A 21846-nucleotide genomic window follows, 5' to 3' on the forward strand; every position below is an offset into this window, starting at 1 on the left:
CCTCCATTCACTGTGCGCGTGTCTGCTTCAGGTTAAACGTCACCGTGGACTGTCTCTCACCTGCGGCGCGCGCGATGCAGGGCGCCTCAAAACCCCGGAAAAGCCGTTAAAAATAACGGAATAAAGCTCTGACCGAAGGGAGTAGAAAACGAAAACAGAGAGAGAAAGAGAAGAAGAGAGAGACAGACAGAGAGAGAGAGAGAGAGAGAGAGAGAGGACCTGACCAGGTAAATAATTCGTCCAATACTTTTCCAAACAATAAATAATAGTGTTAAACATTTGAGAAGCTGACAGAGCATCCTGCGGTGTTGTGCCAAGAATGGTTCAAAGTGATAGATAGTCAGTTAGTTACTGAATATCTGCGGTAATATGAGTTAGTATTTATTAGTTAAAATGAAGTCATTATAGTTGGTTTGTTTACTCCTTCGCGCTGCTTTACTAATCTTATTAAGCGGCTCAAATGCTTATTCAACTTGCTAGGGTTTCTCTAATGCGCACCCAAGACGCCTGAACAGCAGGAGAAATGTGGGAGTCAATATTTTATGCCCCAGCACACCATGAAGGTTTTAGGGTTTAATTCAAGTGAGTGATGAATCTGCTGAAATCTGCAGAATTATAGTTTTACACCCCTGCTGAAATCTTTGTAAGACCACTTTATGAGGAACACCTGCACCCCTGCTCAGTCATCCAAACAGCCTCATCCGCTCAGTGTATTATAGCATCTTGAAAAGATTAAACATCTTCGTATAAAAAATCAGGTGATGACATCAGCCTAAACCAGTTCTCTCAGACCGTTCCCATTAAAAAAAAGAAAAGATAAGAGATCAGGCCTTCATGAAATCATCACTCATATCGGGCACCAGCAACCACACAACAGTCAAAATCTCTGACTGCATGAACAAATGGATGCACATGTGTTCCTATTAAAGTGGCCAGTTTGTGTAGGTGTCCTTAAAACTGCAGCAGTTTTTAAGTATTTAAAAGTCGTTTGTCAAGGTAATTAAACGTTTGACTTTAGCTTTAGCTTTGACATTACTTTAAGAGTGAAAGAAATTTGATTTTCAGCCAAGAAAATGTGCTTTGTTAAGCGTTGCTTAGAGAACAAGCAAGTCTGTAATGCAGGAAACAATTGGCCATATGAAACGATAAGCAGGAAAAAAAAAGACAAGGGGAGAGAAGAGCTTCGGTTAATTTCCTGTAGCAAATGTCATTATAAGGCTTCTGGTCTGTTGATGGCAGCTGGTTTTGACCTTTTTTAAGAGAGAGAGATAGAGAAAGAGAGAGAGAGAGATTAACCGGCTAGAATGATAGATAAATAGACAGATACTGTAGGCAACAAGTGATGCAAGTAACTACCTACAGCATCGTTTAAACAAAAATATTTCCCTAATATTTACGGTAATCACATTGACCATGATGTCAATGTCCATCATTGAGAAAGAGAAACATACATACAGTCTATGACACAACTAAACCACTGTTACTGTCTAAAATAAAACATTGCAAGTAGCGTGGGCCTAAACACCTCAAATTTACCACTAATCTATATTTAGCTTTATACATTATAGTCTACTTTTTAAATTCAGTTAATGTTTATGTGCTGTTAGGTCTCATATAATCTCTCTGATTTTTATGATGTGCTGCAACTGTCAGATGTTTGCTAGTTAGGAATTTCCTGACCATCATGTTGATTTCAGTAAAGCCAGTAATGCCTCTGTTAGAGATGAGCTTTTTGAAATGCTGATCACATAGCCATTTGCGCATTGCCTTAAAAAACACGAGTTCGTCCTTGTCTGTGATGTGATCACATTTCAGTTTTCCTTGCACCCTTGTACTGATGCAAGCGGTTGGAAAAATACAGTTAAAAGCTGAATACAATTTCTTTTATAGTGTATGGGATTTTTTTTTTACTGTGATAGACTACAAAGTTGATGCTGTTTATTGCTTTTTTTATACGGTATATAAACTTTCCTGTAGCAGATTTTTCAGTGTTCCACTGGATCTGTTCTATTGGGCCTATCCTCTATTGGGCTGTTCCAAAATATTGACCCTGTTTTTTTTTGGGTCTTAAATTGTCTCGTATTTGAATTAACTTACTCATCATCTATACCGCTTTATTCTGTATTTATTATAATTTATTATTGTATATTAATTATTCTTATTTATTACGAAAGCATCATGGTCTGGATAGTACTGTCACTTGGTCCAGATGCAGCCAGCGGTCCACCATTAAGTGGTGCCTGCCATAATGGGTTCTACTTGGGTTTAAATTCTGTGCCCTTTATATTGGCCTACTTAAACACTTACACCTCCCTTCCAATCAAAATTGTCATTTACAGACAGGGCTCTAGCAGTGGTGCTGGAATTGAATTTTTTAGAAATTTGCATTAATTCATCATGTAATTGCTCAAAAATTGTTCAGATGCAAAGGAAGTCCAGTCCAATCAAAAGAGAGAGACAGTTTTTACGAGTGTAAACAAAGCAAATAAAAGAGAGAGTGAGTGAAAGAGTCAGGCATATTAAGAGAAGGATTATGGACTGATGTAGATTTAGTGTTTTTGTTTTTTTCCAGAACAGGTAAGGTAAATTTGTTTTTTATTTACAGTATTTTTTTATTTTATATTACAGTATGTTCTCTTGCTGTAGTGTGGGCTGAAAGCAGTTCAGCACCTTTTGTAAATCTTTTGATAAAAATGGATACAGGTTCCCAGGGTCATCTTCAGAGGACAACCAACAGACAAGTGGAAACACGATGCTCAACTGACCTAAAAGACAGCAGTGATATATAATTTACTTTTTGTGTTTGCTTTTAAAAACAGAAGTGTCTGCTGTAAAATTGTGAACATGGCCCAATGTAATTTATTCACGTTATTTTTATTAATCTGATCACAAGACATTTTTGTGGTATGATTTTAAAAGCACAAGAAAAGCTTTAATTGATGATTAAACTGTCACCACAATGAATGCAATATGAGACAAATAAGTCAAGTTACACTTTTTAAAAACTAATTTCCCTTTTTACTGCATATAAGGCCATTTTTTTTCTCATATACCATTAGGGTGTGAAGAAATGGCAGTCAGCCCATAAGCAGTGGCTGAGACTGAGACTTCGCTGACCGAACTCTGCTGTAGTTCTGGGGATTAAATATCACTATATTCCCTTAGTGAGCAGCCATTTGTCCGCTGTTTTATCCTTGAGATCCTGTTGACAGTGTGTTTTGTTTTCTGTGTGTGTGTGTGTGTGTATGTGTGTGTGTTTAGATTTTCCCATGGGACGGCGAGGCGGAACATCAGAGGCATGGCAGTGTTCAGAAAGAGGCCTCCCCCAGGTAATTATATCTATAATAGCATCCTTTAATGCAATATATTCATGTTTCACTGCAGTGTGATTGATATAGGGGGAAGGGTACAGATATATTAAAAAATGAGCGAATCCTTTGTGGTTCACTTGGTTAAATATTGGCTGTGATAACATTATTTACTTAAAAATCAATTGTGACAAAAAAAGAAACAGTAATAGTAGCAGTCTTGCATTGTTTTCTATACACTTATATAATAAAAATACCTCTTTCAGAATTTACATTACTATTTATGCCTCTGCAGTTGAATAGCGGAGGCATTGCGTTATCAGACTTAAGATTTCCTTATTTTTCCTTTTTTATTTCAAGAAAAAAAAGGGTAAATAATTGTGGAATTTATGTTAAGCAGAAATATCATTCCAACCAGCAGTTTAAAATAGTTTACTTAATAGCTTATTTTCTACTTGTCTTACAAAGATATTACTGTAACTTTGAACATTATGAACCCAAGACAGATATTGATCACTTTTGCCATTGTTTCATCTGTCTTTCCATCCGTCGGTGTGTTTGTGCATCTTTCCAAGATTTCTATTTGTACTATATCAAGAACAAGTGATGGAAGTATTTTAAGTTATATAGAATTCTCCTTGTAACAAGTAGATAAAGTATTTTTTTCAATTAATTTTAAAAAGGGCTAAATGTCACATATCTAAAATAGTTTTTATTTAATTAGTTTTAGTTTTATGATTAAAGTGTATTTTAATAGTTGTCTTAGTAGCAAGATGGCATAGCTGGTGGTGGAGGTATTCCCATTGCTGCTGCAGCATTAAATTTTTGATTTGTTTGTTATGTTGCAGACAAGTAGTGTAAGTGATAATAATTCTTCTGCCAAATGATTCTCGAATAGCTCTGTTTTGCTTTGCTCTGGTTCTGTTTTGGGTCGATTAATGTTTTCTCAACCTGAACACTAGTAGATAAACTTCCCTGTTTAGCCACTCACCTTATAGTTGACACACAGCCAGGTTATACCTCAGATTTAGTCTATTTTGTACCAGAAGCGACACTGCATCTGAGCAAATCTCACCTTTTATCTTACTCCGGCCTTTGCTCTCATGAGGAACATACGTTTTTACATTTTCTTGTTTAATATTACAATGCTGCAATGCTTTTCTGTGCACAATTGTTGTAAAAAAAAAAGTGATTATTTGAATTTCTGGCAGCTCAAATTAATCCGGCTATTTTCTTCAGACCCCTCTAATTAACAATGTGTTATCTGTTATCAACGAATAAATTCATGTGTATCTTCACAGAGCTAAATCTAAGCCCATACTGACCCCATGGTAAAGCCTTAAACAAATCCTGTTTTATGTAGAACTTACTGTCCCATTAACCCTAATCATCTGTTTTCTGATTGACGAATAACATAAACACCACAAAACATTAACACTGATTATCTATATAAATAAACTAAAGGTTCTGTCTTTACATTGGTCAGAACTCACCCTTTCAGTGATATCTTAACATTTCATACATTGGAAGACCCGAAACCAGGCTCAAAATGTTCTGGCAGTATATACAGTATGTCAGGCATGGACGTGAGCCTTAACCTAAAATAATAATATCACTGATTACATTAAAGCTAATTAGTTAACCTTTTAACTATTTCTGAAATCTTGTCAACAATGGTACGTACGCTAGCGAACTGTATACCAACTGGCTCCCAAAGCTCACCCATGCCCGTGGGGACCAAAGTCCAGCCCATTCGCTCCATTTTAACAGAAAAGCCAATGCAACACAAATTGAAAAAGAAAGTGCTTTAAAGTGCTGCCCATGATAGAAAGGCACCAGGACACTCAGTACACTGCTGCCATGCATCGAGGTAAAGCAGGCAAAGAGCCCAAGGCCACTAAACTAAGGCCTTTAAACTCCCCGGATCCATTTGCAATTGATCACCCAAGGGATGCACCAAACAAAAGTCTGATCCAAAGAAGCCCCACCCTGCAAACCACAGGACCCCATAGCATCCGCTACCATGTTCCTGGTGCCAAACACCACTTACCCCCCAGAGGTCTTGTGGACTCATTCCTTGAGAGACCAGAGCTGCCCAGGTGGCACAAGGGGAACTTACAATACTGAGCATAATGTTCTGCACTGATTGGTGTACTTGTCCTCTTTGTGCCATCAAGTGCAAGGTTACTATTTTATCATGCTGACTTTTCTTTGTTCACTGTGAGGTCTGAAAGGTTACATTTTTACTTCTGTGTATACTGTGTAGAACTGTAAACAGTTTCACTTTGGTCAACTGTAAACATAACACATTTTATTACATGATATTTGCTACATGGTACTTGGTCAGCTTTATTTTTTTTGTGAGCAAGGGCTTACGTTAGCCATCCTACCCCTTAGGCCAGACATATTGTATATGAAGAATATGAAAGATGATCACAGTATTTCTGCAGCTTTCTTCAGTTTTGGAGAATAATCTTCTTATTAGGTACAACCTGCACTTTTTGCAGTTGACTGTGCAGTATTGAAACTTAAAATGCCAAAATTTTTGATCTTGGCTTCTTACACATTAATGAAAATTGTGTGTTATGTTGCACTACAAAAAATAACAAATTTTAAATGGTGATGCAGGAACAGTTATAGGAGGCTACCAAAACAAAAGAGTTTCTCTTTTGAGATACAATGATAAGGTTTTCCTGACTAAGCCAGAAAACACAACCATAGACAGATTTAGGTATGGGTAACATGGGCAGCCACCCAGGGCGGAAAATAAATTCCAGATAAAAATAGAATGATAACATTTGAGCAATCGGTTTGCAGTAGTTCACACATCACATTTTTCACTTCAGCATATGAGTCAGTTAACATTGTTGGTGCCCTGATTTTAATTTGTGAGCAAGACAGCCTAATGCTTTGGAAGATTTCCCATTTAAAATGAGATGAGTATGAGATGCGGAGTGGTGTAGTCATGTGGATATCACCTCAGATCTTCCCACTGGATAGCTGACTGTGCGTTTGAGCAAGGAAAAAGTGCACCTCCAGCTTTATAGAGCATTGCAATAAGTAAAATCCACAGTTCATTCATAATAGTGTAAATATATATTGCATAATGTCACAGACATGTTGCATTTTTTTCAACTTTTTAAAGAAAAGTTGGAGCAGAAGAATCTTTTCCTTCTTCCTTTTTTAGGCAGCGTGCTGAAGGAGAGTTTACCCACTGTGCCATACACACTAGAGCTGCCATTGAACACAACTATATTTATATTAACAGATGATAACTAAATCACTTAAACCTACTTGAGCATAGACACCAAAGTAAGTCTAATGACTTTTAATAACAACCACACACAGTGTCTTATAAAGCAAAAAAATGGGTGATTATAAATCTAAGATACTTGAAAGTTTGATTCAACGACATATTAGCACAGTGGACAGTGTCTCTATTCTGGCACAGTTCTGGTCCCATTTTGATTAACTTGACTCTCCTTCCTTCTCTTTAACAGCTTTATATTCTGAGAGTTAGGAACCTTTTTTTTTTAAAAAAAAACAACAACTTTATTCTAAAGTTCAATTTTCTACAACAATTTTCTGTTAGGAGCAAGAAATTTTAGCCATTAGTTAGCCTCCAGTTTCACATTTGTGCTACTATTAACTAAAAAAGTAATATCATTATTAATGAGTTACTCTATTTAAAATTAACAAGTTATATTACTAGTTACTAAAAAAGTAATATATTACAGTAACTTTTGTAATGTTTTACTCCTATTACTGGTTGTACCATATCTGGAAAGTGAACTGTCAGTTCATGTATTATCATGTATTATCCGTTCCTTTTAACCTATTAACTGTACTTTGTACACCGTCATTTGGCAAAAGGTACAAAAAGCATTTGTTGATTTATATGTTATATTATATATATTATATTGATTTATATATACATATACATTTTGCAGAAGGCTCTTGTTATTGAACGCAGTCCTTCTGTACTCTCACATGCGCTTTTGCTGTACACTTATGCTCTGGCCACAGTGAATGTAGTTAGATGCATGCGCTGACAAGCAGTTGGTGATGTGAATTACAAAACAAGTGAAGGGGCATGACATTGCTTAGCTGATTAAACATTGTTTCCACTCCCTGTCTGTCCTAACCCTGCATCCTCTACTTTAGATGTAATCAATAAAAAGTCTAAGTCGACCAGTGAAATTTTTTAAGTACAATCATCTCCCAGTCATTACAGGACCCAGTCAGTAGTCTGTCATCATTAGCAGATAATGCTAGCAAACACACCTAAGTTTTTGTGTACTCATAGCTACAGTTTAAATCAGCGTGGCTATATGAGTTCACCTGGTTATGTTATGAAAAGGGTTACATTTTGGCTCTTTAATATGCATGTTTGTCTGAATCCCTGCTACACCACGCCTTTGGACTGTGCGGGATTTGAACCTCTGTAAGTGCAAGGTGGCAGTGCTAATCACTAAGCCACCAAGCTGTCTAATCATAAATTTTTGAGTTGATTTTTTAAATCACTTTTATTATCATTGTTGTTATTATTATTATTATTATTATTATTTTTATTATTATTATTATTATTATTATTATGATTATTATTATTATAGTTTGGGCTATTGTCTTGTGATGGGTCATAACACATGCCCAGTTTTCACTTATGTGTGAAATGAAGCTAATGTCATAATCTTTTAGCTTAATACAGGTGTACAAAAGTAGAGGTCTAAGCAAGTTTAGGCTTTATTAAAACTGTTTACCATTGAAATTAATACATGTGTGTATGTCTGCTTTCATTGACAAGTCCAAAATTCTGAACTAAATATACATTTATTTATAAGTTTTAACTTCATACCCTGTATACTTTGTGAGCTGTTATGAAATGGTGGTGCAATGAAGTGGTTCCAAGAAGGGCTATAATAGAAAAAAAGCAAAGTCTGAGACAGAGTAGTGAAAAAAAACCATGCCACTGTTTGAATTGACATGCAGTCACTCTATTTATTGTTCTTTTTACTTTTGCACAATCCTACCTTAAATGCATGTGCATGAGGTGAAACTTGACCTTAAGTTGCTTCTTGTATAGGTGAAAGATGAAAAACATGCCTACCATGTTCGTCTGTGTGAGGGAGTTGAATCAGTTTATTGTATTTAGCAAGCACACACACACACAAACACACACACAAGCGCGTTTTTCTACACAACAAGGTAAATATCCTGCATCCTCTATCATAGCTGTGAATCCAAAAGCTTCGTGTGCATACTGCACTGCCTCTGAAACAAGTAAAGCCTTCCCACGTTTACACTGCTAGTTGCCCTGGCAACCTCATCAGCTATTTCCTATTGGTTTGTCCCACAGCGAATCAGAACGTGAACTGATTATGTCATATATAAACAGTATGGTGCATTATAAACAGTCCGGGGGTGCTGTTCTGTTACTTGAGAAAGGCAAGCGTGAGTGTCATTTGAGCCGCCAGTCGACTTAAAATCAGGTTGTTTTTCTTCTGTATAAATCAATAAGTGCTTTGTAAAGGGAGAGTTAGTACCTTTTTTATATGGGAGATCAAATGGTTCCTAAGACAGATCATTTGATTTGGGAAAGTCACAGTTAATGTTAAATCGACTGCATTAACCTTATTTGCTGTTAACCGAGACAGTATCGTCAAGCCGAGTGACCTTCGCTAATGCGGCAAAAACAGCAGTGAAGACCTTGATACTGTCACTCAGACAGGGTTGCTGTTCCTGCTCTGCTTTTGAGTGCTTACTCTGGTTTATTCTGCATATATCAACCTCTCAACATCATCTCATCAGGTGACTGATTTATGACAATAATGTAATAAAACCGTGGAGAAATCTTTAAAGGAAGCTCAAAATGACTATTCCTAAAGACTTCCCAGGAAAGTTGTTTCCGAACATATCTCCACTGACATGGACATCAGCAAAGATAAGACAGACAGGTAAAATAAACTTAATGAAGTTGTTGTTTGTATTCTTTATGCATTTTTTAATTATTTTGTCTGGTTTTTAAAATCTTTTTATTTCTGTCTCTATACAATGTTTGTAAAATGATTGTGCTTTATATATATTTATATTATAATATTTATATATATTTTATATAATTATTTTCATTATAGAAAAAAAATCACGCTCTTCCTCTCTCGCTCTGTCTCTCTCGCACTCACTTTTCATCACTCTCGCCATCTCACTTTTGCGTTTTGCGTTACCCCTGACCTTGTACATGATGCCTATTACAGTATGTGACTCGCTTCTTACAGCATTACATCATCAGTTCATTGATTTTTGTCAGTATTAACCAGTCTCTTTAACTGTGGAGTCATAATGTCACACCACCAACACTTTGATTACTTCACTTTTTCTTACGAATTATCCATGCGTTCACTGACCGCTGTAAGCTTGTGTCTCTCTGGATAAATCACAGATAAATGAACATTGCTGACTCAGTAAGATACAAATACCAGTATGTCTGTTTCATATTAACTGAGACTATTAAAAGTAACTGGGTTAGTAAAAGTGACCACGTCATGTCCAAAGTCACATATTTCTTTGGCATGACTAACAAGTGATTCAGTGTGGATTGCAGGGCTATGTAAACAGTATGTTATAGTTTAGGCATTAGTTTAATTGAAACCTTCCTAAAAAAGGATTTTTTTCGTTTAGATATACAGTACTGTGCAATAACATATGCTATAGAGAGAAAAAAAAAAGGTTTCTACATTAAAAAAACCTATAAAAAGCAATACTCATTTAGTTTTTTTTTTTTCTTTTACATAATATGCTGCTTTCTTGCTGGCCTACAGATATGTTAACGTAAGATATATATTTTCCCCGCTTCAATAATAATGTGTGGAAATCAGAAGTGTTTTTGAACTGACTTAATATAATGAAGTCATAAAAAAGTTTGCACAAATTATCATTACCTTAAATATAAAGTACTTGTGTCATGTAAGTTTTTTTTTATGGGGTTCATGCATCAGAAATTCTTTTTATTTTAAATTACAGATTAGGGCATACATGTACATACTGTACTGTTCACCTCAAAACTGCTTCTCTTCGTAAGTTTACATAAGCTAGGCTTTAGTGCTAGCTATTCATATTGACAGTTCCACAGTATAAAAAAACCCAAGGCTTACTAATGTAGTTACTTTCATATTGAATAGCATAACTACTTCTGTTATCTGTTATTGCCCTGAATAAGACCCATAATGCAGTCCTGAGCAAAATTCCTTTTGTGATTTGTACAAGTCATTGCAACTGATAGTTAAATATCGGAGAAGGAGAGAAGGATGCCTGTGGAAGAGGACACCAAGTCCGGCATCGACTGCAAGTGGATGAACAGGAAGAGATAAGTCTGGACAATGACCCACGAACACATAAGCAGCAGAACGAGATGCAAAATGTGACAAAAGCAAGCACTTATCCCAGGACTGTGTCTGTCTGAATTTTAACTACGTTTATTATAATATGCAATCATACTGTACATGGCTTTATGTTATTTTCCTACATAGATAGACCAACTTTCTAGTCTTGACTGATTTTCAGTTAATTAAGCGGTGGTGTCATATTTGTGTATTTAATATTAGTTGTGAATGGATTAGAAAATTTACACCCCAAAACATACATTTTAGCATGACATATCATAATTACATCAAACTCTGAAACAATGAAACTGAATATAATGCTGCTTTTTACTCAAGCTAGTATCATGCAAGGTCAAGGTCAAGGTTTTCAGTAACCACTTATTATATATATATATGTATCATGGTAAATCTGTAGTCTGAGTGCCAATGTGCATAATTTTGGTTTAAATTCCTCACTGAATGAGCTTAACTTTGAATCCTGCCATTTGTCATCTACAGCCAATAGATACCTGGTAAATTCTTTTTTTTCTCTTTTGTGAGAATTAATTTATAGTTCTTTTTAGTCACTATTTTGTGCCAAACAAATGTTGCATGCAAAGAAAATTAAAAAGAGCGCTGACGGACTGTAGCACTATGTGAGTGTTTTGTCAGCGTAACAGAGATCACAGCACAGAATGGCCTTTAAACAGGAAACCACAAAGGGTGTGAGTAATGTAGAGAGTGCAGGACCAGTCGATGTGTGAGGAAAGCGGAGGCAGCTAACGTTTGTGCATGCATGCATTTGGTCTTTTTTGATGCATTCATCTGGTGTAACATTTGGTCAGTTGTTTAAATACACCTCCACACAATAGCATGTTTATTTTTGGCCTTAAGCCATGGTTTAAGTTTAATCTTGTTTGTTTGCTGACCTGTTGATCCTGGTATACTAAAATTTATTTTTTAAATTATTATAATGCATATCTTTTGTAGGGTAAAAGGGTGCCTGAAGCCAATCTTAGCGATCGTAGGGCACAAGGCAGGGTAGACCCTGGATGGGTTGCCAACTCATCACAGAGCACAAGCACTGTACATGCTACTTGGAAATGTAAATCAACCTGATAGTGTCACTGTTAAAACGCTACTGGAATTTTAAACTTGAATCCTAAAATGGATATGTAAGGGCTAGATATTGCACAAGTAGGTTTGTATGAGTGTGGATTGTATAACAGTGAGGTAGTTTTTATTTAGCAAAAAAAAAAAAAAAAAACAGGAAAGAGAATCTGAAAGTTCTCACATTAAAAGAAGTGAAATTAACAGGTGGTGTGTAGCTGCCAGATTCTGTTCTCTATACAGAAGTCACTTTACCATACTACTGTTAAATAATATTCATCCTCTATAATCCACTCTAAACAATTTCCCGTTCAATGGTGCATAAAGCAGTTACGTATAACCAACCACATGTAAAATTGACCACATAGTGCACCTGGTCCATTGAGGAAAGCTGGAGTTTCTATTTCAGCAGAATCAGTAGCTGTAACTGTAAATGTGTCCTGTATATGCGTAGCCACAAGACATCTGTTAGTAGTGATTTAAGTCTAGTAGGTGATTCAGTTCAAGACATGACATACTACACGCCCACTCACTGGTGCATGCACCAAACACGTTGAGTTTTTTTTTTTTTTTTTTTTGGCCACCTGTGCCTTATTTCTGTTATGTTTAAAAGAAACATAATCACCAAGCCTGTTTACACATTTCCAGTTGTTTCATACATGGGTATATTTTTCATACAAACAGCATATCAAAGGTAATTGGACAGGCACTGTGTGCCAATGTGTGTCAGAAATAACGGTCCAGAGATACCCAGCCATTACTGAGCCTGTGTTGAGCTCGCTGGAAAACTATTGTAAAGTCCAAATAAGCCCATTGAAATTAAACGATTGTTCATTGTTGTTAAATGAATTATTGTGTTGAACTATTGTGTGTTTAAATCCTTTGGCAACACTATTTCAGATAATTTGTTATTAAATAAGAATTGCACACTGTGCAAAAGTTTTAGTCATCCTGTGCTTTTTTTGTACAAACTTTTTTATACATGTTAAGTTTATGACTTTGTTATTAAGCATATCAAAATATCAAACATAATTATTCCAGCAAAAATAAAATATATATTATCATATCTGTATCTGTATCTGTAATTTGTATTATTACTAACTATAGTTTACATAATTCTAAGTAAAGCTAGATAATGTTTCTTCTATCTAATGAGAACTGTGTGGGTGTGTTAGATTACAAGGGCTAGATAATGGCATGACAATAACCTGTAGTGCAACACAAACAACTCGTGAAGCGCTCCAGACGGTTTGCACTAAAGAAGTGTGTCACAGCAGTTGCCAGATACTGTACGTATGTGACCATCATGAACATATTTCTAGCAGTGGCAAAACCAGGTACCAGGTACCAGGTAAACCAATACTCTGGTTTACATGTAGTATATGCAATACGCTGCATATTCCCAGTTTAAAAATCTATTTTAAAAAAACTGACAGGGTATGGCATTTCCTTCATAGATAAATAAACTTTATGCTTTACTTACTGGCATGTGGCTTTTAACACCTTAGGATTGTGACTGTAGCTGGTGAAGTTTGTCAAGGTCAGGTTATCTTTATCATTTTTATTTTTATTTATGGCACTTGAAGACATTGTTATGCATACATAGCCAAAAAAAAAACAAATGCTCGTAAGTAATATCTATTATACAATGTGTTCATTAGATAACAATACAGCTTGTCTATTTTTTGAACAAAATCTAAAGGACAAATACATTCAGTTCACATTGTTTTACAATGTACAAAAAAAATTAAACTCTGGAAAGACCACTGAATTAGAAGGTGTGTCCAAACATATGACTGGTAGTGTATATATAAAAAAGTTAGTGTTTCCAGTCTAATGATAATCATATACTTGAGAAGATCACTTTGTAAAATTAGGACATGCAATATCAGCATTTTGCATTTAGCAGCCAGAATAGCAGTAAATATTGCTCTATATTTTTTCCTCTTCAGGCTTCTGATAATCTAAATATAAATACTGATTCTTTAAATGTTCTAATTTTTAAGCACATATGTTTTTTTTCTCATAGAAGAGGAAAGAAGAGTTCGAGCCAATGACAGGGAGTATAACGAGAAGTTTCAATATGCGGTAAGAATATCCAACAGCTACACATCTACCTATATTCACCACCTTCATCATCAGTGTTTCTAAATATAATGCTCTCTCTGTGTGATTGGCCAAAGTTTTTAATTTGATATGTGACCCATTAAATCTCGCGCTCATTGTCTACCCAGAATAACTGCATCACAACCTCAAAGTACAACATTATTACTTTCCTGCCAGTCAACCTCTTTGAGCAGTTCCAGGAAGTTGCCAATACCTACTTCCTGTTTCTTCTTATTCTCCAGGTAACATCAGGTTTATTGTTTTAAGTAAGGTATGATGTGGCCTGTCAGGAAGCACTATTGTTTTTATATACCAGAATGAACAGTGTGTTATTCTGATTATTCCACAATAATTTGCTAAAGATTAGTAATGTATGATACAGCAACACTGTTAATTTTGTGGAGCATCCGTAACACAAGTTATTTCCTGTTATATGTTATAAACTGTTTTGTTTTCTGTCTCTGTTTCTTTCAGTTGATTCCTCAGATCTCCTCTTTGTCCTGGTTCACCACCATAGTGCCTTTAGTACTGGTGCTAAGCATCACTGCAGTTAAAGATGCCACTGATGATTATGTAAGTGTCTTGCCGTTTACACAATATGTACCGTAGTAAGGGGTTTGGAGGTTGGTACTGCTGCGGCTTTCTCTTTCTGTAATATCAAACATACACTGCCTGGCTAAAAAAGTCACATTTCAGAAAGGTCAAAGTATTTTCCTGCGTCAAAAAGGCAGAACAAGGTAGGAGATTACAATTACTAGAATAAGTTAAGAACTGTCCAACACATTATTAAATGCTGGAGGGATTTTGCTGAACCAGCAATTTCACGGAAAAAAGGTGTGATTTGAAAAATATCTGATCAGTATCACATTCATGTTGAAAAGTGGAAGTAGGAGCATTTCCACATTCACAAAGCAACAAGAACACACAGAAAATAAACAGCTGTGTGGCTCCAAGAAAACCAATAGTTAGCGAGACTAAATATTCAATTTACTATTATTGGACTCCCATGATAATTTTTCAGACATGGGAAATAAAAATGCAGTCTTTTTTTTCTGCAGAGGAGTTCAGATTGACGCTATTTCCGAGTGTTGGGTTCCTCAGGGTAAGAGAAGAAGTGCATAAAGAGATTAACCCATTGTATGTAGGCAGTGTTATGATCTGGGGTTGCTTCAATAGACCAGATTATCACATCAATGGGGTTTTTCGTCTCTGATAGCACGAATATGTTCCTGGACTCAAATTGCCAAAAAGTGGTTCTGTGAGCATGAGGAATCATTTAGGCTACGTTTACACTGCAGGTCTCGATGCCCAATTCTGATTTGTTGCCTATATCTGATTTTTTTTTACTGTCTGTTTACACATTCTTTCAACTATGACTCATATATGGCTGGGTGCTTTTCCTTTTCCATGTCACCTGCGATGTTATAATCCCACACACGCTTCCACCGGAGAATTACATTACGTCATTTAACCGCGAAAAAGTCACAGTTTTAATGATGTACAAAACACAATGACTCAGGAAATCCGATCTGTTTGTTTACACGACAATCACATTAGCACATACAGTGGAACCTCCGATTATGAGCATAATTCGTTTAGGAAGCGGACTCGTATTCCAAAACACTCATAAATCAAAGCACATTTTCCCATAAGAAATAATGGAAATAAAAAATTATTTGTTCCACAGCCAAAAAAAAAAAAAAAAAAAAAAAAAATTTACACAAAATATACAGTAAAAATAAAACAAATTAACCGGCATGTTACCTTAAAAAAAGTAAAAATTAAAATCCCGAGAGATAAGTGTTTCCATTTATGCACACAGGCGCTGTGTGTGTGTGTGTTTCTCTCTTCTGCACTGCTAAGTGTGTGTTATGTGTGTGCGCGAGCGTAATTTGACACCGTGCCGGTTGTGTGAGTGAAGCACCCCCTCTCTGTTTCACACACACACACACACGCACAAACACATTAAAGGCAAGAGGAAGAGAAGCGGCACGGTGTTAAATTACGCGCGCACACACACATAACACACACACTTAAACACTGACACACACTAACGACGAGAGTGTGTGTGCGAACCCGTGCGGTGTCAAATTACGCGCGCATACACATATAACACACACACTGCAGCGCAAGAGAAAGAAAAACACACACACACATAACACACACACTCAAACACTGACACACAGTAAAGGCGAGAGAGAAAGAGAGCGTGTGTGTGTTTGTGTTTGAACAGGCGTGGTGTCAAATTATGCGCGCACACACATAACACACACACTCTGCAGCGCAAGAGAAAGAAACACACACACACGGATGTTGATTATACCAGGAAGAGACAAGCACTAAGACCCAGCAGGAGAGATGAATACCCGCAGCTCCAGAGAGAGAAAAAACGTTGGCTCAGTTGTGATGACGCGACGCTCGGTGTCAAAACAAGAAGCGCATGCGTTACACATGATACTCGGTGCTCGTAAACCACGACAACGCTCGTTCTTTCAAGTCAAAAATTATAAAAAATCTTTGCTCGTCTTGCGGAACACTCGTAAACCGCATTACTCGTAATCCGAGGTTCCACTGTATCTGATTTATTTCCACATATGAAGGAGGCCTGAAACCGATCTGGAAATATCGGAATACATGTGTTTTTTTCCTGTTTACACGGACATAGAACATATCCAATACGTGTCACATATGAGCAAAAAGTCGGACTTGGGTCACATTTACCTGACAGTGTAAACGTACGTTATAATCAAAGCAAAAGGTGGTCATACAGATAGTGCATATTAATACCAGTCAAAGGTTTGGACACACCCTCTAAATAAATGTGTTTTTGATAAGACAAGATAAGCTGCTCTGGAAAAGTTCTTGAAGAAAAAGTATTGCCAGGTGCATATGAAAAACCCATCAAGCTCCATGATAAAAGTGTCTCTCTTATTGAGGACCATCCCAGGAAAGCAAAACAAAAATGTAGAGTTCATTCAGGGTCCACCAGCATCAAAAATCACCAATTTATAGCATGTCGGATTAGAGAATTATGAAGGCTTTACAGAGCATATGTCGCAGTCACATCTTAATATCAACTGTTTAAAAGAGATTATTGCATATTTTGGATGCCTTCAGTATTGTTTTATAATGTAGAAAGAAATAAAATTTAGGAAAGACCATTGGATTAGAAGGTGTTCAAACCTTTTTGTACATCTTTACAGAATTATGAATCAGCCTTCCGCCCGTTTTATCAGATTAAATGCATGTTATTTTGGATCCTATGGCAACCCCCTGCACTACAGATAAAGCCCTATAAAAACCCATTAACACTGACCACGATAAAAAACTAAGACCTGTTTTTCCTCTGCTGTAGTTTCGCCACAAGAGTGATAACCAGGTGAATAACCGCCAGTCTCAGGTTCTCATCAATGGCATGTGAGTCTTAACATTCATGGAGAAATAAACATAATAATTTACACATTTCTAAATATTCATTATTATATGATAACAAGTAGTATGGTCTCTTCTTATATCAAATCCTTTGCTATCTTTTTACAGTCTTCAGAAGGAGAGGTGGATGAATGTGAGAGTAGGGGACATTATCAAACTGGACAACAACCAGTTTGTGGCTGTAAGACATCTTTCCTTCCTACAACATTTAATTTAACAATAATGTGTGCATGGTACTGTAATTGGTGCCATCAGTAACTGACTTGTTGATAAAGTGTCATCCTTGACAGGTTGTTAAAATGAACAGATCTGATATATGTCAAGGTGCACCATTGATTGTGAGGATTTTCAGAGTTGAGGGAGTTATTCTAGTTCACTTCCTGTGCTGTAACTTGCATACTGTTTCTTATGTTTTAATTGTGTGGCTGTGTTGTATGTCTGAGTAGTGATGATGAAATGTGCATATGTGTTACAGGCAGACTTGCTCCTGTTGTCTAGCACTGAGCCGCATGGTTTGTGTTACATCGAGACTGCAGAACTTGATGGGTAAGACTTTGTCCTTTGAGGTGTTTTAGAAAGCATTACTGTGTTCGTTCACATATGGCCATTTTTAGTATATCGCATTACATTGTCAAAAAACCCCACAGCAGCTTATGTTATTTACACTTACTATTTGGCAGATGTGCTTCTTTAGAACGGCTTGCAGATGTGCATTGTTGTCGTTATAAAAAAAACCACATCCTCCTTCTAGTTCAGTAGGTCAGAGACTAAAAATAGTGAGTAGCTAAAACTCTATTAAGGATTAAGATCATATTAAAGTAGAAATAAAAATTCTTTAATATATATATCAATTAGGTGCTAATGCTAATTATTGGGAAAGGTTACAAACCAGTATTGGGTACAACATGAAAAGAAAACACACGAGACAAGTGTTTAATAGACTATCCAGATAGTTGCTTAGCTAGTGATGTAACAATTTCAGATGTCTTTATCACATCGTAGCCATATTTTTATGAATTGTGACAGTCTTGGTCATAATGTTTTCGTGTGTGTTACAGTGAGACGAACATGAAAGTGCGTCAGTCTCTGTCTGTTACTTCAGAACTAGCGGACCCTACCAAGCTGGCTCAATTTGATGGTATGAAAGTGTAATGTGTGTGTATATCAGTACTTGATTACACTTGTAGATTTTCTTGTAGTTTAAAAGATGTAAGGTTTTATATATTATATAAAATGCACACAGTATTAAACAACTAATGTATATAGAACTTCATTATGTTGCTCATTTACATGCAACTTGAGATGTGTTAGATTGTTGTACTTTGGTGAGATCACATTTGGTTTGTGGTATGAGCAGGTTCTATTTATAGGTTTATAATAGTCTTTCTGATTGTAAAAATATGAATATTTACTGTATAGGTGTCGTTGAGGTATAAAGACACTAAACCAGCAACATTTCTGCCACGGGACATGAGGATGCCTGTTCCCATATTAAATGGTGCATCCGCAGCTTTGTGTCTCCATGGCGTAGTTTTAGGGCAGAAGTGCTTGGTTCTGTTATAGCCATGTCTACTAAGTTTCCTGTGGTAGTTATTTTGGCTGTGTTTTGTTTAGTGGTAAAAGAAAGATGTTAAATGTTTTTTGGTTGATCTACAGTATCCCTGCTCCTAACGTTGTGATATCTTGTCTCTTGGCAGGAGAGGTGGTGTGTGAGCCTCCTAATAATAAGTTGGATCGGTTCTGTGGGACTCTTTACTGGAAGGAGTGTAAGTATACTCTGACCAATCAGAACATGCTGCTAAGGGGCTGCGTCCTACGCAACACTGAGAGCTGCTACGGTCTTGTCATATTCGCAGGTATGTATGTGTTTGTGAGTGACCCTCTTTTAAAAAGTGATACTGTAACCCTTGATCATCAATGAGTCCACTCCCATAGGCCCAGACACCAAGCTGATGCAGAACAGTGGACGCACAAAGTTCAAAAGAACAAGCATAGACCGCCTTATGAACACACTGGTTCTGTGGGTACGAAAGAATTTATCTACTTGTGCACATGACATATACAGGTCTTGATTATACAATATCTGCTATATGCTGTCTTTAACTTCTCTCTCTCTCTCTCTCTCTCTCTCTCTCTCTCTCTCTCTTTCTTTATTGCTCTGTTGTCCCCATCAGATTTTTGGTTTTATGGTGTGTATGGGGGTAATTCTGGCCATTGGAAATGCCGTGTGGGAGCGAGAAGTGGGGTCTCTTTTTCAGATCTATCTTCCATGGGACCCTCCCGTTGACAACTTCCTCTTCTCTGCCTTCCTCTCTTTCTGGTCATATGTCATCATTCTTAACACTGTGGTGCCAATCTCCCTGTATGTAAGGTAAACCAATATAATAAGGCATGAAGGGTTGAAAAAATCAGTGTTGTAAGCTTTTTTTTAAATGTTAAAATTAGATTTTTTTTAAAACCCTATTTGGACAGGATTTGGTTAACATGGAAAACTTGGGATGGTTTCTTCTCTTTCAGGTGCTAAACTATGATTATACTGTAGTTGGCAGTAACGGTTTTCATTTAGTAATTAAATAAATGTTTCTAGTAATAGCGAAAAGGTAAATGCATTGGAAGGAAAAAACTTGCTGATATGGATAGTAGTCATTTTTATTTGAAGTAATCAAATAAAGTAGTATTTTTTTTTTCCATCAAGCATTTATTTTTATTTTTGTTGTTCTAAGCTGAATGGATCACAAAACTCACTGTTCAGATCGTATCACGTTTTTTGGTTATGTACTGTGTATTAGATCACCGAAAAAGGGAGACCATATAATTTTCCAATTCCTTTTATTACATGTTTTTATGTAAACATGTTTTTATACAATTTTATTAAACAGTCTATGTGCATATATAACTGGGATGCAGAATGAGTTTTGAGGATTAATAAGGATTTTGTTGGTGTGATTAGGTAGCCCTCTCCACAAGTGTGTGTGTGTGTGTGTGTGTGTGAGAGAGAGAGAGAGAGAGAGAGAGAGAGAGTTGGAGCGAGTAAAAATATAATTTATGCATGTGCAATGTGAGTTTTTCAGTTACTGGTTTGGGACAAAATATTGTCAAATACGGACAGTTACATTTTATTTCCTAGTTAACAATTGCATTTAATCTGCGATTCACAAGTAAGCCGAAATATGGGGAGCCAAACTAATTTTGACAGGCCCCATATTACTAGTAAAATAACATTTAATTCTGATATACTGTATATGCATACAGTCTAAATAAAACCGGCACAAAAATTAGACTTAAATTGGACTTGGAAGTAAAAAAATACTGACATCCACATAGCTATATGATAGCTTCCTAATTTTTTGCCCTTTCACTTTCCATCTACACCATTCTCACGAACCCTTTACATTGGAACGTCCCACTTCCCCTTGTGATGCTTGTATGGGCAAAAAACTTGATTGTTGAACTAAATTTCATCAACTTCAGTTCTAACCATCCATAAGGATGGAGTGCCTATGAAAAAGAGCTCAGTTCTTTCATGTTGTTTAACGCTATAACACCCCTAGCAGCAACAACACTGAGACTGCAGCTCACGCTTACGTCATGTTAGGATTTTTCAGATGACATACAAACACAGCGACATGCGTAACTGGCCTTGCGTGGCTATGAACTACAGTATGTTTCAGACCATGTTAAGGGCCTTGCTCTTTGGATGCCTGGATCTTATCTAAATCTTTTCTTTTTTTAGGATGGCTCTTAGTGTTTCTGCATTAAGTCAAACTTTAAAGTTTTTTAACCTGAATAATTTTTCTTCATTTGTTGTGTACGCATGGACTTGGGACGCAGGTACTGTAGTGATGTCTCAGATGGTTAAGATTGCTTTTTGGAGGCTTAGGGTTTGAATCTCGCAAGGGTTTGAACCTCGCCCAAGGAAGCGGGACTGACTGATGTAAAATATTATCTGCAAGGATGATGTAAAGTTTAGACGGTGAAAGAGGATTAAAAAAATAATATGAAGAGTAAACACTCTCCATGCCACATTTCATATGACGTAACTTCGGCCAGACACGTGTGCTGTGAGAGACTGTTTTGGTTATTTTGGGTTTTGGCATTACACAGTATGTTTTGTGAAATGAATGAAATGGAATGAAATAAAATTATTTAAAAAAAACTTTCCTTTTTCCATCCTCTGCCAGTGTGGAAGTGATTCGGTTGGGTCACAGTTACTTCATTAACTGGGACCGGCGGATGTTCTGTAGTCATAGCAATACAGCAGCAGAGGCTCGGAGTACGACACTAAACGAAGAATTGGGTCAGGTGGAGTATATTTTCAGCGACAAGACTGGCACCCTCACTCAGAACATCATGACCTTCAACAAGTGCTCCATCAATGGAAATACTTATGGTAAGACACACAAGCAACACACTGTTCATGTTTCCTGTCGCAGCAGATTATATCGTAGTGTCAAATATAAGGTACACTGATTACCAGTGTAACACAATAACTGATAGTTAACTGATAATATTTTACAAGGTATAAGTCATTACAT

The 21846-nt window shown here is 36.5% G+C and overlaps 1 protein-coding gene across 4 annotated transcripts in view; it reads left to right on the plus strand.

Annotated features, from left to right (window-relative positions):
• The first annotated feature begins 27 nt into the window (after positions 1–27).
• atp8b2 (ATPase phospholipid transporting 8B2) overlaps positions 28–21846 on the plus strand; it is a 54774-nt gene continuing 32955 nt past the window's right edge. Inside the window, exons 1-14 of one of the 4 annotated variants that reach the window (XR_008357910.1) lie at positions 28–227; positions 3262–3329; positions 9117–9262; positions 13803–13861; positions 14008–14121; positions 14354–14452; positions 17235–17296; positions 17420–17492; positions 17787–17857; positions 18370–18449; positions 19009–19167; positions 19247–19335; positions 19486–19682; positions 21493–21701. Coding sequence is in view for 2 of the 4 variants with exons in the window: in XM_053494147.1 (XP_053350122.1) it covers positions 9178–9262; positions 13803–13861; positions 14008–14121; positions 14354–14452; positions 17235–17296; positions 17420–17492; positions 17787–17857; positions 18370–18449; positions 19009–19167; positions 19247–19335; positions 19486–19682; positions 21493–21701 (1297 nt within the window). In the remaining 2 variants the exon portion in view is untranslated. Of the gene's footprint in view, positions 228–3261; positions 3330–7965; positions 9263–13802; positions 13862–14007; positions 14122–14353; positions 14453–17234; positions 17297–17419; positions 17493–17786; positions 17858–18369; positions 18450–19008; positions 19168–19246; positions 19336–19485; positions 19683–21492; positions 21702–21846 lie in introns of those variants that run through there. The other 3 variants (XR_008357911.1, XM_053494147.1, XM_053494149.1) reach the window with 3 other exon arrangements.

This window comes from Clarias gariepinus, chromosome 4, assembly GCF_024256425.1.
Source record: "Clarias gariepinus isolate MV-2021 ecotype Netherlands chromosome 4, CGAR_prim_01v2, whole genome shotgun sequence".
Lineage (NCBI taxonomy): Eukaryota > Metazoa > Chordata > Actinopteri > Siluriformes > Clariidae > Clarias > Clarias gariepinus.